Source organism: Hemicordylus capensis, chromosome 1 (assembly GCF_027244095.1).
Source record: "Hemicordylus capensis ecotype Gifberg chromosome 1, rHemCap1.1.pri, whole genome shotgun sequence".
Classification (NCBI taxonomy): domain Eukaryota; kingdom Metazoa; phylum Chordata; class Lepidosauria; order Squamata; family Cordylidae; genus Hemicordylus; species Hemicordylus capensis.
Genome location: NC_069657.1, coordinates 427068291 through 427082700, shown reverse-complemented (window position 1 = coordinate 427082700; position 14410 = coordinate 427068291). Strand labels below are relative to the sequence as shown.

At 37.5% G+C, this 14410-nt stretch overlaps 1 protein-coding gene across 2 annotated transcripts in view; it reads right to left on the bottom strand.

Annotated features, from left to right (window-relative positions):
- Positions 1-4898: 4898 nt before the first annotated feature.
- Positions 4899-14410, bottom strand: part of PPM1B (protein phosphatase, Mg2+/Mn2+ dependent 1B) — a 73482-nt gene continuing 63970 nt past the window's right edge. The window contains exons 5-7 of one of the 2 annotated variants that reach the window (XM_053311910.1): positions 14183-14240; positions 7988-8292; positions 4899-6731 (exon numbers count right to left, since the gene is read on the bottom strand). In XM_053311910.1, the coding sequence (XP_053167885.1) occupies positions 6716-6731; positions 7988-8292; positions 14183-14240 (379 nt within the window). In that variant the 3' untranslated portion in view covers positions 4899-6715. The remainder of the gene's footprint in view (positions 6732-7987; positions 8293-14182; positions 14241-14410) is intronic. The other variant, XM_053311917.1, reaches the window with a different exon arrangement.

Genomic DNA, 14410 nt, shown 5'->3' with positions numbered 1-14410 from the left:
CTGCCAAAAAAAATAAAATAAAAAATAAATCACTTACTTGTTTCCTCAGGCCATTTGCTAAAACTATTTAAAAGTTTGTTTTAATTATTTTAAAAACTTTTTTGCTTAATTTTTTTTAAAGTTGTGTACACTACCTTGTGTGCTAGTAATTTATCAATGTAATAAAATTTTAATTTCCTTTGATCATCACTGAATACTTTTATAATAAAGAAGCGAACACACATTCCAGCATCTGGGTGAATGGGATCCTGGTCTTCAACCTTCTTGTATCTTCAAATCACCAATACACATTCAGTTTTACTAGCAGAAACTAATGATCCAGCTGTTTCTCTACAACCATCTCTGCAGAAAGCAGGCATTTTCCTTTTGCTTTTTTGCAAACTTCCCATTGTTTCTTGTCCCCCATTATCCAGCAATGGCTCTGACTGAGTACATGTTTAGGATGTATTTATTAGAACCAATAAAAGTAGTGTTTATCATAGGTTTAATATTTGCTTACCTGTTCTTATTTAAGAACTTGCGTTATTTTATTTTTCATCAGTTGGAACGAGTCCCACTTTTTAAACCAACTTCTAGGCTCTTTCACAACATGTGTTAGGCATACTAGTATTCTTTTGGACTTGATTCGGGCCTCCTTTTTAAAGAACGGTTTAAGCAATTTCTGCCATCCCATCAAGGGCTTCAACGTCTCTAAAGGGTTTCTTAGCATCACTGTTACATATCCTCCCTTTGTTGAGCAATTGCCACTTTTAAAAACTGAACATGACATAAGACTTCCAGGACAACCTTCCACATTACAATTTAGTGTAACCCTCAGAGCTTGGATATCACGTGGAATGAGAAATCATCTCTGCTCCTGCTGGTTCCAACTGCTCCACCCCAACAAACCACTGATTGCTTCTTTCTTACCAGTGGCCATGTTCAAAATTCCTCATTACAATTATACTTAGCCATTGCAGCTATACAATACACCCACTTTCAGACCTGAAATATAGCTTTGGGGTTAATGGGCCTTTTGCTGTATTCTACAATGGTTTTGCACTCCATTGCACTTTGCTCTACATCTCTCTTTTGGAGAACAGTCAAGTGTTTTAAAACAAAATATAGCACACTATGAATTGTGACTGCATATCTTCCTTTGTCAGTTGAAGCTCAATATGCTTCAATATGCAATATGTCACTTGAAGCTCCATATGCTGCTCAGAACAAGTGAGCTCTACCCAGAAGCCTTACAGTCTACACAAGCTTGATAATGTGTATACAGAATAAAGCCCATACTGCACCTCACTATCCTTGGACAGATAGTGTCACCCTCCCATTTCCCCAAACCATAACACCTTTGAATAGATTCACATATATCTGCACATGGACATCTCCCTTCTGTGGCCTCCATTTGTTTCAATGGGAAGAGAGACTAAAAGATGCATTCTCACATTATAGACTTCTACAACATTAAAGCACTACTCCGATTCTTCTTCATGTCCCCCAGCTTATATGGGGCAAATCAATGCTAAATATTATTCATACATTTACATTGTATTATGTATCTTCCTTTCTGGTTCAATTCTGGAATTTTATTTAAGTACTGGAAATGGTGCAGAGCAAGTGCACAGGCTATGAGGTGTCAAGTACCACTCGTAAGAGTTCACTCCATAGGGGGAAATTGGTTCTCTTCCTTTTTGAAGTCACTTCCACCTGTCAGACTGGATACCAAGACAAGCAACTTTAGGTACTTAGGAGACTGAGTATAGGTGGCTAGAAGTAGGAGCAAATTCCTAGTTTGCTGCATGAAGTTTAACACACACTAATTGGTCATAAATCAGAATGACTGTATCTTCCTACTACACACCTTGTTCAGTGTCAAATGGAGGTTTTAAGGGAAACTTTAATGGGTAAGAAGTTTAGGAGAACAGTTCACAGACTTATGGAAATAGTGTAACTGAATTATCCTTGACAGCTTTTTGATGAGAACAGCAATAGTGAAGCGGTAGAATTTTTAACAGCTACAGACCACTTAAGTAAATACCTTGTCAAAGTAGAGAAGATTAAGATGACAAATAGTGAAACAATGTGTTCCAAGGATGCATAATATGGGTTATGCCATGTTTGTATAAGGCAACTGTGTGTTGGAGTTGATGGACAGATAAGATATTTAATAGACTACCATGTTAGTCAACCTGAAGTGCCACATACACTAAATATTAAGGCAGGAAAGGAGCCCTCAAACAAGCAGCTTTGTCCTTTACTTCAATATTTCACCTTGTGTAAAACACACACACAAAGTTATCATAGGGCAACTTATGTGCAACTATCAACTCAGAAAAATCCTTTCAGTTATAGAATTCATTGATAAAATTCAGCAAGTTTAGGACCACCAAGAACAAAAGCCAAATAGGAACTATACCATAAGTAATATTTATACCACATGAATAGATTGACATGCACCAAATTCACGATTTACAGGCATCACAAAGAATGTTACAGCTTCTTTAAACAGAGCTTAGTACAGGGTTTGGATAATTCAACAGGATCTTATGATAAAGCAAGCTGGATGTTCTGGTGCTGCTTATGGATTATGAAGAGGACACATAGGAAAGCGGTTGCAATAACATGAAGCTAAAAGCCACGCTGGCACTTGATTTAGCAAAGACAACACAATGTCAATGTAGACAAGCATGAATTTTCTGCAATGACCAAGATGAAATATTCAGACTCAAAACAGGCAAGACAATACCATATTTATTAAGCTGTTCTCTTGACCCTTGGGAGTTAATATTAGAAGGCATAGCCCAGATGAAAAAGAGAAGTTGACTTCACTTTAATATTATATGAAAGAGCATAATATAACTTTAGTTTTAAACTTTTTCAAGATGAAATCTCCATACAGCAATTGTACTTTAAAAAACTATTCAGTCAAATTAAGACATTTATTGCAACTGATAATCAAGTTCTTTTCCCATATTGGTTTTATTTTATCCATTTGAGCCAGCTGAACTCAGAGGCCATCCAGAGACTGAGCAGATGGAGATAAAGTCCCTAATGCTAGAGACCTGCCTCAAAGGAGCAGTGTGATGGCCATTTAAAAACTAAACCACTTGAAGGCTGCTCCACATGGCAATCAAAGTCATGTGCAGCAGATCACATGCATACAGACATTTGTACCAACACCACTGCAAACTAAAGGGAATGGTTTCTAAAAGGAATCAGTCTCCGCCCCGCCCCCCGCCCGCTCTCATCCATATAATGAGCAAAGCAACACCGGGCAATTTGAAATTCCAACTGCCATCAACACAGCTGTATTGAGATATTGAGCAACCTGGGCCTCCAATTACGCTAGTAACCAATCTTAAGTCTGTTTTCCCATTTCAAACATTCTGCGCATTACACACATAGGATTAGGCTGCACACCAAGTTATTTTATCACTCTTATTCTTGAGTGATAGAGCCCATTATATCCCCAAGTATCTGCTTCAAGTTTCCGGCAGTTTAAAAGCAAAAGGACTGCAAGCCAAAAGCGTTGGAAGGCACTAAAGGAACCAATTTGTAAGCAAGTCAAAACGCAGCTTAAGATCATGTTCCATTGGAATAGGTGGCCTGGAAATAAGACACACACACATCCACACTGTGCTTGGCAGAATGCTGCTCTGTGCCTGCAAGTTAGCTGGGGCTATTCTAGTGATAAAGCCCAGCTTTACTCTTTCCTATGCAGACAATGAACAAGTCACATTTCAGGTTTTGATGCAATTCCCCTTAGATCACCTCATCAGAAGACAAATATTTCATATTGGATGGCTGTGACTTAAATGGAGCCATCAAAATCCACATAAGATATTTCAGGGTAAATATTATGAGTAATTAATAAGTATATCAAGATCCACAGAACTCTTAATTCCTATATTTAAAATCATTTAAATTGTAATGGCTTGGCACATCTGTCAGCCTAAGCCATTGATGGAGCTGCATTAATCAAGAATTAAGTTGTCTTTGGCCTTTCCCCAACATGGTCTGCAAGCTTTTGGCAAAGTATAATTCTGATAAGACAAATATTTGACAGGGTATCTTGGTAAAATGAATGGACCCTAGTGATATTCACAAAATCTATCCAAAATTGCGTTATAAATTCCTACAAGACAGTAACTAACTTCCTCTGGGTTAGAAGAATGATTATATTTTAACGAGGCTTCTTCCTCTTTCAGAAAACAAGGTATGCTCTCAACTGCAGCCATAGTAAGCCAAAGCTATGGAAAGCAAGAATGAGTAGCAATGAATTGCGTAGTATAATTCCCTCAGATATAATGAACAGGTGGACTGTGGCATCTAATCAAAGAGTTTGGACCACAATGCATTGGTACTTACATTCCGAACTGAAACCAATGATGCACGTGCATCCAGATCAGTAATATACCTGTCAATTGCATTTATCAAAATTAGAACATGCTGCAAATAATGGCAATAACTTGGCTCTCTTTCCCATCTTTTAGTATTCTTTATTACTACTACTATTTGAAAGTAGAACTTGTCATATTCAGTCTGAAGAATGCTAAGGTGTGTTTGGAAAAATATTCAGCAGCCTTTTTGGTAGATTCCAGATATCTTCCATCAGCTTATCAAGCATGGACCCCTTTTGCCTATTTCATCTGCAGTTTAGTTCTTTCCATTCATCTGGACTGGATCAAATGCATTTCAAGTAGCAACCAGTCAGATCATATGGTTTGTACAGAACAGTGCATTAATTAAATGAGTTTTTGTAAACTAAATCTTTCAATAAAGGGGTAAAGTCCTTAGGTTCTTACAGGTTGAGTCAGCTTTTGAACACACAGAGAATATTTAGTTAGAAAATCAAGTAATTGCTTCCTCCCCCCCCTAACTCCCCCCCCCCACAAAATAGTGCCTTTCACTGTTTTAGCAATCCTTTATTGAAGATAACAAGTTGGTTATGTTCACTGTATTGTATGAAACATCACAATATCATACTGGGAAGGTACTATCAGTACAGGATTGGACCAGAGCAGACAGTCTGAACAATAAACCATTTTGCATTCTTCGTTCCCTAGCTTTTAACAACCCAAAAAACCCAGTAGGGACAAATACCTGTTAACATCATCATTTAGAACACTTTAACTTACAAGGCTAAAATCTAATGAATAAATAAAATATATTGTGGCAATAATCTTCTCTAGACCCGCCAAAAAAAAAAAAAAAAAATCAAATACACAATGAACCAAATGATTGGGAAGCTGGCTGTAGGCACCAGATTATACGAGTGTACATGGATCTACACTCAAGTGTGTGTATGGGGGGGAAGTTACAGAAAAATACCATGAATTTCATTTCACACAAACCAGTTGATGACTGTCGTTAGCTTAAACTACACACAAGGGCAATTACATCCTCGTTGAAACACAGTTTAAACAAATAGGAAAATGTTTACAAGGCATCCACAGCATGTAGATCATGTACAGATGGATACATTCATTGTTTCCCCTCCCCAATAGCTTTTATTTTATTTTTTTAGATAAATACTTTACTCTTCTCCACTTTCAGCATTAACTGGACTCAATACATGCACAACTCAAAAGAATTAAGAAAAAAATAAGGTTATTGCAAAAATAGAATTAAACTAAGAATCTTCAAGTACCTTACATGACGGCCACTCTGTACCATGCCCATTGTTTATAAAATGAAAGGTCACTGAACCCATGAAAATATCTCTAATATTTTCTTAGATTTAAAATAGATAATTTTAGCTGTATTTATAGTAATCTCAAAGTGATAATTTGACTTTGTAAATAATGCAAACAATTAAAAATTATACCCATATTACACAAGACCTCTCTTCTCTTAAGCTGATAGAAATCAAAGGAAAAAACTATAGAAAACCACATTTAGAACAAAATCACAATTTACATTATAATAAAGGCAAATATTCAGCATAAAAAAAAAACTTGCAGCAATGAGTGAGATGTCAAAGCAAATTACAACTAACCATAAATTAAGTTGTTTGGTTTAAAAAGACTTCTTCTAGCAAGAGTTTAAGGATGTGTTATACACATGCGTAAAATTCTTATTGGTTTTAGATGCCTAAAATCTCCTTATATTATTGCCAAATACACTTTATCTTAAGCAAGCAGTAGGCAACATATCACAATTTGGACACTGTAGGGAAAAACCTAACAGTCTGGTAATACAGGTAAAACTGGAAAATTAAAAGAAAATACACATCCTATAGCATATTGCCCAACTGAAATGACTTCCAAGCCCAGAGCTGCAAAAGCCTCCATCTTGGTAAGGTGAAGCAAGTGTCTTGTTACAATTATTTGCACTGAGTCGTGCTTATATTTTAAGTTTTGTTAAACCATAGTGTGTCTTCAGAGTACAACTACAATCCCATGGTACATTATGTACATTTAGTGATGTGCTCCCAGCATTATTCCTTCCTTGGTTTTTAGGGCTCAGGCTCCATAAAGATGTAACCAATACACCCAAGGCTGGTAAAAATACTGTAGTACAGGCAATGCTAAGAGTGGCAATATCAGAAAACACAAATATGAACAAATGATGGAAAATCCTAATAATTTCTTTCTGCCCATTTCACAAAATGTTGGAAATCCACCAGAATTTTTCCCTTGTATTGAAGAAAACTGATTAAAAGTTTTTCCCCCATTTTTCAGATTCAAAAGCATTTTAGTAGATCTGTAAGGCTACCACGGATCTTCTAGATCGCCAGCACCCTACAGGGAAAGAAGAGGGAAACCGTTAGTTTTCCACTAACCCCAGAGTGTAAAATCCATGTTCTTAATTTCGACAGGAAAAAAACAGGCACAGAAGAGCAAGGAAAAAGCATTTCCACATTCGTTTCAGACCAGACCCTCCATGATTGAACAACTGTCCGTCCCCACCCCAGTAACAGAATACACAGAGTGCAGCAATAAAACCAAAGAGGTGGTGTTAAAACACCAAAAAATGTAACACACGTTATCCACATTTTTGTAACTGGCAACACTAGTATTTACATATTTCAGTGTGTAAGGAGTGAAGTTTATCAAAAGAGCAGAAAACCTAATACTTTCTGCTTTTATTAATTGCATAGGAGTTTCTTATTTCTGGAGTAAAGCTATTTGTTCACCGAATTAAAATTTAATATGAATATCCTCCATGCTACTTGCTATACATTATATAAACTCAGTACACTATTCTTAAATATTTCAAGATACTCTACAGCTACTGCCTGAGAACAGTTTGTATCACTTAAATAAAGTCAATATGCATTCAGATTATTCCACACATTCTTTATTTGGTCTTAAACAGTAACTCATTAACTAAACACTAATTGTCAATACATTTTATCCATTGGATACATAGTGCTATAAATTCATCCCAAATACAATCTTAGAAATATTGTACAGATTATATAGTCTGAACTACAGCCTAATGCAACACCATATTTTATTTTTTTTAAAACCTCATTTAACATGCCTTAAAGCTTAAAAAATACTGTATCTGACATGAACTATTCCCAGATCAATTACAGACATGCAATATCTACATCAACATGTATGTCAGAGAAAGTGGGTTATAATAGCAAATTGTAAATTCTGGATTATGGTGGTCATTCTTAACTCTAACAAAATTTAAATCAAAATAAAAATTCTCTCACTTGGAATACATTTACACCATCAAATTCCAGCTCAATGCTTTAAGACAAATCATATTCTCAACCAATTTCCAGGGATATAGGTCTTCATATTACTGCCACGCGTGCAGTGGAAAAGCAGTGACAATGGCTCTACAAGCCGCAATTCATAATGGTTAAGAGTCTCAGAAAGAAGCCCCATCCTCATTGGCAAGAATGCCTTTTCGTATTATCAACTGTACATTAAAAAAAGAGGAACACTAATTCTCTACAATGGGTAACAAATACTGAAAGCATAAGATATGAGAATAGCTAAGCTAGCAAGTAAACTGTGAGAAAAAATGAAGGTATTACATCTGTTTCCCACTCTGTTCATCTCTCATCTCTGAATCTTCATTAGTGCTTTGCGATTCAGCAAGCTGCTGCTCAGATTCTGCTTCAGACTCTGTCTCTTGGTCAATGGATCCACCAGAGGTATCTGAAGTTGATGTTGTTGCCTGTCCGTCAGAGTAATCTTCTCCCTGCATTTTAGCTAGCCTGTAACTAAGCAGCACGTCCTCCAGAAGGTGGCGGTAGTTTCCCCTATGATTAATTCTCACTTGTTTGAGAGCTTCCACCAACTTTCCCTGTGTTCCACCTTCCGCAGCTTCACCAGGGTCCTTATTTAAGATTCAAGACCCCAGAATCAATAACTGAACTAGGATATTTTAAAATGTTAATACATTAGAAAAGCTATAAAAATTTTAGATGTTCTAAATTTCTAAAAATTTTAGAAATAAAAAAATTCAGTCCTGGTAAAAAAAATATTCATGGCAATTTTTTGAATACTCTAATGGTTAGGGTTAAACACAAATTTGCAATTAATAGGCAAAGCAATACAAAAAGATGAAACTAGGTCCTCATATTCTGCCCTCTGATGGACATGAATGGTGTTCACTAAAGTTAGTGGTAGAGGGCTGGGCATCATTCATAATTTGAATCTTTAGAAGATTATAATCAACTAATGTTTTAAAACCAACTCCATAGCAAAACAAATCTGTGAACAGCTTAAATAAAATGAATCGCCAATTAACTCTTTCACAGAAAAGAATCTAGGTGCAATTGAATCTGTTTATCCACATAAAATTGCCAATAGAAAGTTTATTGCCAACTGGATTCATTCATGGGAACACTATGCCCTCCTTCCAGAGAGAATTCCAAGCCAATTCTCAAACGCACAAATGGAAGTGCTCAACAGAATGGCTGAAACAGATTACTGGGTTTCACACACACACACACACACACACACACACACACACACACACACACACACACACACACAGCAAGAGCAGAGTTCTGTTCATACAATAAATCTTTCTTGTCCCTCTTCCATGCTGTAGCCCCTTCAACTCCAAAAGAACATATCTGAGGGATGGAGGACCCTCTGGAAAGATCGAGTCTGCAGTGGGGGAGGGTGTTTTGTATGAGTGGCCGTGCCTTTCAATATGCACAAGGCATCTTTGAATCCCACCCATTATTTTTATTGAGTTCCACAAATGGCATCCACAAAACTAAAAAACCAGGCCACATTCAATTTTAAGCTGTTTGATGATACTCTTGTGAATATCTATGATTAAAATCAAGATTCTTTGTCAACCCATGTAGCCGATGGGCAGCATCCAATTTGGCCAGTATTTTGTAAGTTTTTAATTAATTAATTTTTTTTAAAGAGACCTGCCAGTTAAAAGCAGTTCAAGAATAAGGTGTCCAACAAGTCAGATACCCCAAATCACTAAACCCTGAACTGCTTTTCAAAAGCTATAAGCAATACAAAATTTGTTTTGCTAGAGAAACCAGTGCCCATACAGGGTCTACAGAAGCTCCCCTGAAATATATACTGTCACCCTTACGATACACACGATAAGCTGATTAGAACCAAACCAGACACCACAGTTATGTGAAATTTTTTAAATAGCTGACTCAACTGCATACTGCAAGGAGTGGGCAGATTTTAAAAGCAAAAAGGGAAATAGGACAAGGCCTGAATCTTCCCCCACTGTAGTTTATTTTCTTCTAGCCAAGCATATTTAAAATGTTAACTGAGCAAAGAGGCAGCTTTTAAATGTGGTGATTCTCTTTACTGAGCAGGGGGAGAGCAACTGGCCCTATCTATCCCCAGCACAGCATCCCTCCAGTGACTGTTGCTGGTATTTATCTTATGTTTCTTTTTTAGATTGTGAGCCCTTTGGGGACAGAGGGCCTATCTATCTATCTATTTGTAAAACTCTCTGGGAACCTCGCTGGAAAAGGGGTATATGAATATTTGTTTTATTGCATTGTATATCAGAGCTTAGCTGAGAAGAAAGAGGCTTAGGGCAAGGGTTCTGTACTTCTCAACCATTTGAGCATTTTGATATTAAAAGTTGCATCTTCACTCCCTTTTATGATTTGGAACAGTTCTGTGTCTAAACACCTGGAACTGCAGCCATCATGTCCATCTTGGCCCGTTCTATGATTCAGAGGCCCTTCTAACAGATTTTCAAGGTTAATAAATAGCAGAGAGGTGGCAATGGGCTGGATGAGGAATAAAATCAAACTGAATCCAAAGAAGATGGAGGTACCAAAGTACTGGTTATTACCTATAAAGCCATGAACAGCTTGGGTCCAGGGTATTTAAGAGTGCCTCCTTTGTCATGAACCGCCTATGAAGATCTGGGGAGTCTTGTTAGGGCTACCACTGGCTCATATGGTGGCTACTCGGGACTGGGCCTTCTCTGTGGCTGCCCGGGGCTCTGGAATGCACTCCCTGTTAAAAGCAGAGCATCTCTGGCTGGTTTTTTTTTTTTTTTTAAGAACCTCAAGACACACCTTTTCTCAGGTGTTTAGTTTTAATTTAATTTAATATTGTATTTTAACTTATGTTTTATATGTATTTATGTTTTATGTATTTTAATTTTTATTTTATATTGTATTTTAACTTATGTACAAACCTAGGGATGCACATGTCAGACGGTGTAGAAATATAATAAAATTTAAAAAACCAAACTTAAACCAGATGAAAGTTATGAAACCTTGCAGTACAAAATAAAAATGCTACCCTGTGTCAGAGACCCAATTTATATACTGGTCCTGCATTTCCGCCATTATTTTGGCAAGGCTTATGCTGATCATGCAGCCAAGATCAAAGCAGCCAAGATCAAAGGACACAGAAAACAAGATGAAATATGTAAACTTAATATATGTTTTTTAAAAATGTGAAACACCCCTAATGTTTGTGTCCAACAGTAAAATTCAACATTCTGGAACATTTTAAGCAATTCCTTTAAATGGGTCTTTTAACACTGGAAATTTTAAAAGCCCTTAGCTGCATGTTTTTTCTCCTACAGTTTACACTTCCATGTTGAAAAACTATCGCTGCACAATTTGATTATATAAATACATATATAATCAGTCATTACTATCTCATTCTCACATGAATTACTGAAGTCCGAAATATCACAGGAGTGAAGTTTCTCCCAGACTTGAACAGAAAACTGTTATGCATTCATTTCACATTTTGAGGTTCCCAGTTTTCTAATCATCAACTCAATATTAAACTAAGTTTCTGGAACTTCAACTTATGGAGAATTCACATGAAAGCAAAATTGGGGAGTGGGGGGAAGAAGAGGAAAATATGACACACCGGATGGAGCACAAACCAATGAGAACAAGCTTCCAAGAAAATCTGAGCAGTTTCTAAGCTCTGGGTTTATGTCAGTTTATTAGAATGAGACTGAAATACCAAAAGTATTCTGAATAGTTTAAGAACTGGAGCTTTAGTATTAATGGTGAATACATATTTTTAAAACACAAGTATTCCCCAAATGCCTACCTATTATGAACGGTTGCCCTTCCTTATTCTGCAGTCAGACTACCATCTTCTCAAACATGATGGTAATAAATACTTTTCTGAATTCTGCAAGCTAATTCAGCAACAGGCAGAGTTTTCACCAGCAAGAAATCCTATTTTAAGGAACCAATAAACTAGGCATACAATCAGTTATTTTAACAAAGATAATTCAGTGGGGATACATTTTAAGTCTTTCAAAATCCATATTGTGGGTTAGATTTTAAATGCTCAAAGATTGGAGATGTTGCACCATTTCCCTGAATGTGGGGAGAGCATCAGGGGCATGGCTAGCTTGAGCACTAATTTCCCCTGTATCCATACACACTGTGCCCATGTGTAGAATTACTTGAATAGGGCTAGCATGACATGGGAAAGCTTAACGGGGTTGCCGGAGACCACGATGGTAGAGGGAGCAAACAAAAGTACAGTAAAACGCTGCCAGATGGCTGTGATGGCAGTATGGAGATCAGAGCCAAAAAACTGCTATTGATGCTTTGATGCCCCTACACACTTCCTATGCCATTACTGCCTAATGAGGAAGCAAAAGCAACAGGATCACCTGATACATTCCATCCTTGTTCTCTGAAGGAAAGATGCGCACACAGATTCTAACTGTGCAAGCAAGCATCCATGATCATCAATGTCTATACTGTATATGCTTGGGACAGCACATATCTGCATTTTGTTGTGCAATGCAGGTAAAGGAAGGAAAACTCCACTGAACAGTATTTCAAGACCAAGGCTGAGATCCTAAACACACTCAGAAATTAGTTCCACTGAAATTGATGGGACTTCTATGTGAATATATGTTTAACACCAAGATACAAAAGTTGGTTTAAAAATTTATCTTAGGTCTGTTCAGGAAACTAGAGGTCAAGTATCCTTAACACACATTTTAATTAAGCTGTTCACATAACACATTTTTTACAAGTCAATTTGGTTAATGAAAACACACACCCCTCTTCTTTTATACTATGCAATGCCATCAACTTGGGTTATCTACTCTTCTTAGCAGTTAATATAGGCATTTAGGATTCACATCTATATAAGAGAGTTTATGGAGCACAACTTCAATGCACAGACTGGCAAAAAAACAACAACCACACACAACATGCCAAATTCTCTTCTGGTTCAGATTGCTTTGCTGGAGATTTAAATATTTATTGCTCAGAGTTCAGCCCATCTTACATCAAAGAGTGAAGTTAAGACATCACCACATGAAACAGGTAAAGCACGCTGTGCTTTAGAAACCAATGGAAGACTGACCTGAGCTAACACAAAAGACGAAGAAACGCAGTCCAATCAAAGCAACTGTCACAATTTTCATATAGTCCACTTTAGGCAATGCTGCAAATCTTTGTAGGCTAGAGTGGAACCCAGTAGGTTTCTGCTAGACACTACCATTTAATATAAACCTCTGCCTTTGCTTAGGTAATGAGCAAGCTACACCCCTCATCACTCTTCTCTCTTTAAAAGGGACTTTAGCTCTCTACCAACGAAGCCCAGGAGACCTAATTTTTTTTACTCTTAAGTACTATGATCAAGTTTCTCCTGAAGTTAGGCTACAGGACACCCAACAAACATAGCACAGCTTGCCCAAATTATTCCTAAGAGAAACCAGTGTTCAATATGGTATGATCATCAATGGTTTCCCCTTACCACATGTCCACATGATTTCCCTTTTTATCTTTCTAGCCCTCATGGTAGAGATGAAAATGTCTCTAAACAGAAGGCAAAAAATCCCCCTAACAGCATGATATATGGCAGGGGGGACCTACTAAAGCAATCCAATGCTAGGGAGACACGGAATAGCAGACACTAAATATTCTGACCAAAGGCAGATGTGGTATTTTGGTGTCCATCTACTACCCTACAGGGCAGCAGCTCAGAGACACCTAGGACTAAGCTGTGGGATCTTGTGTTGTGAGCTGCCTAAAGAACAATTTGTTATGCGATAGCTAACCAATAAAATTTATGATCATTATTACTACTACCACCACCCACCCCATCCTGTTTGCTGGTTACAGCATCTTTCCCAACCGTTACCAATGATAGAAAGAACATTAAGAGGCCATTATCTCTCGATCACTCTCAAGGATTCCATCACACCTAGCATTGAGTGCTGGCTCCACCCAGCCCTACCTACTCTGCAGCACCTTTTCCAACAGTAGTTGAAAGAGGAGGAGGATTCTAGGACCTGCGAGTTAACAGCCCTCCTGGGCAAAGCTCTAGAGCTACCACCACCACCTGAAACTGAGCCCCCCACCCCCACTTATTTTAAGTGAATGTTATGGTTAAAGTATTTTTATTTCATCTGGTCTCTTTTGTTTAAGCTTCTTTTTTTAGTGAGTGCCCCACTGGAACAGGCATATTACCAAGCTTAGGGAGAAAACTCTGAACCCTCTGAAGAGAAGATATAACACTCACTCACTCCCCGCTCCCGCAAGACCCCTGCAGACAAATAAATCTTCAAGAGATACTTACTGCTGTTGCTCCTGCATTTTGTTACAGGGCAACAGCCATTCATATTTAAAGTAGCTTCTCCAGGATAAGGCATTTAAGTTTAAGAGGTATTCCACTGGTGGCAATGACCAAGTGCACATGCCAGACAGATAGCCATTCTACATTGAAATATTACAGGTTGCTTGCATCAGTAACCACTACCAAGAAGTAGAACTTACCCCATCATTCTCTCTGTGTGGGTTCAGCCTGTTATAGACAGCTTCGATAATATTTCGCCTGTACAAAAACATGTTTAGTTTGTTTTGAGCATTTTTTAATACACGAAAGTATTTTATGTTAACATCCTGTACATAATACAAATCAGCACCATCCTCAAAAGCACATATCCAAAGCAATCCACTCTTGATGAAAGCAAGGCTGGCAGTAGACATATTTCAAAGACTGGA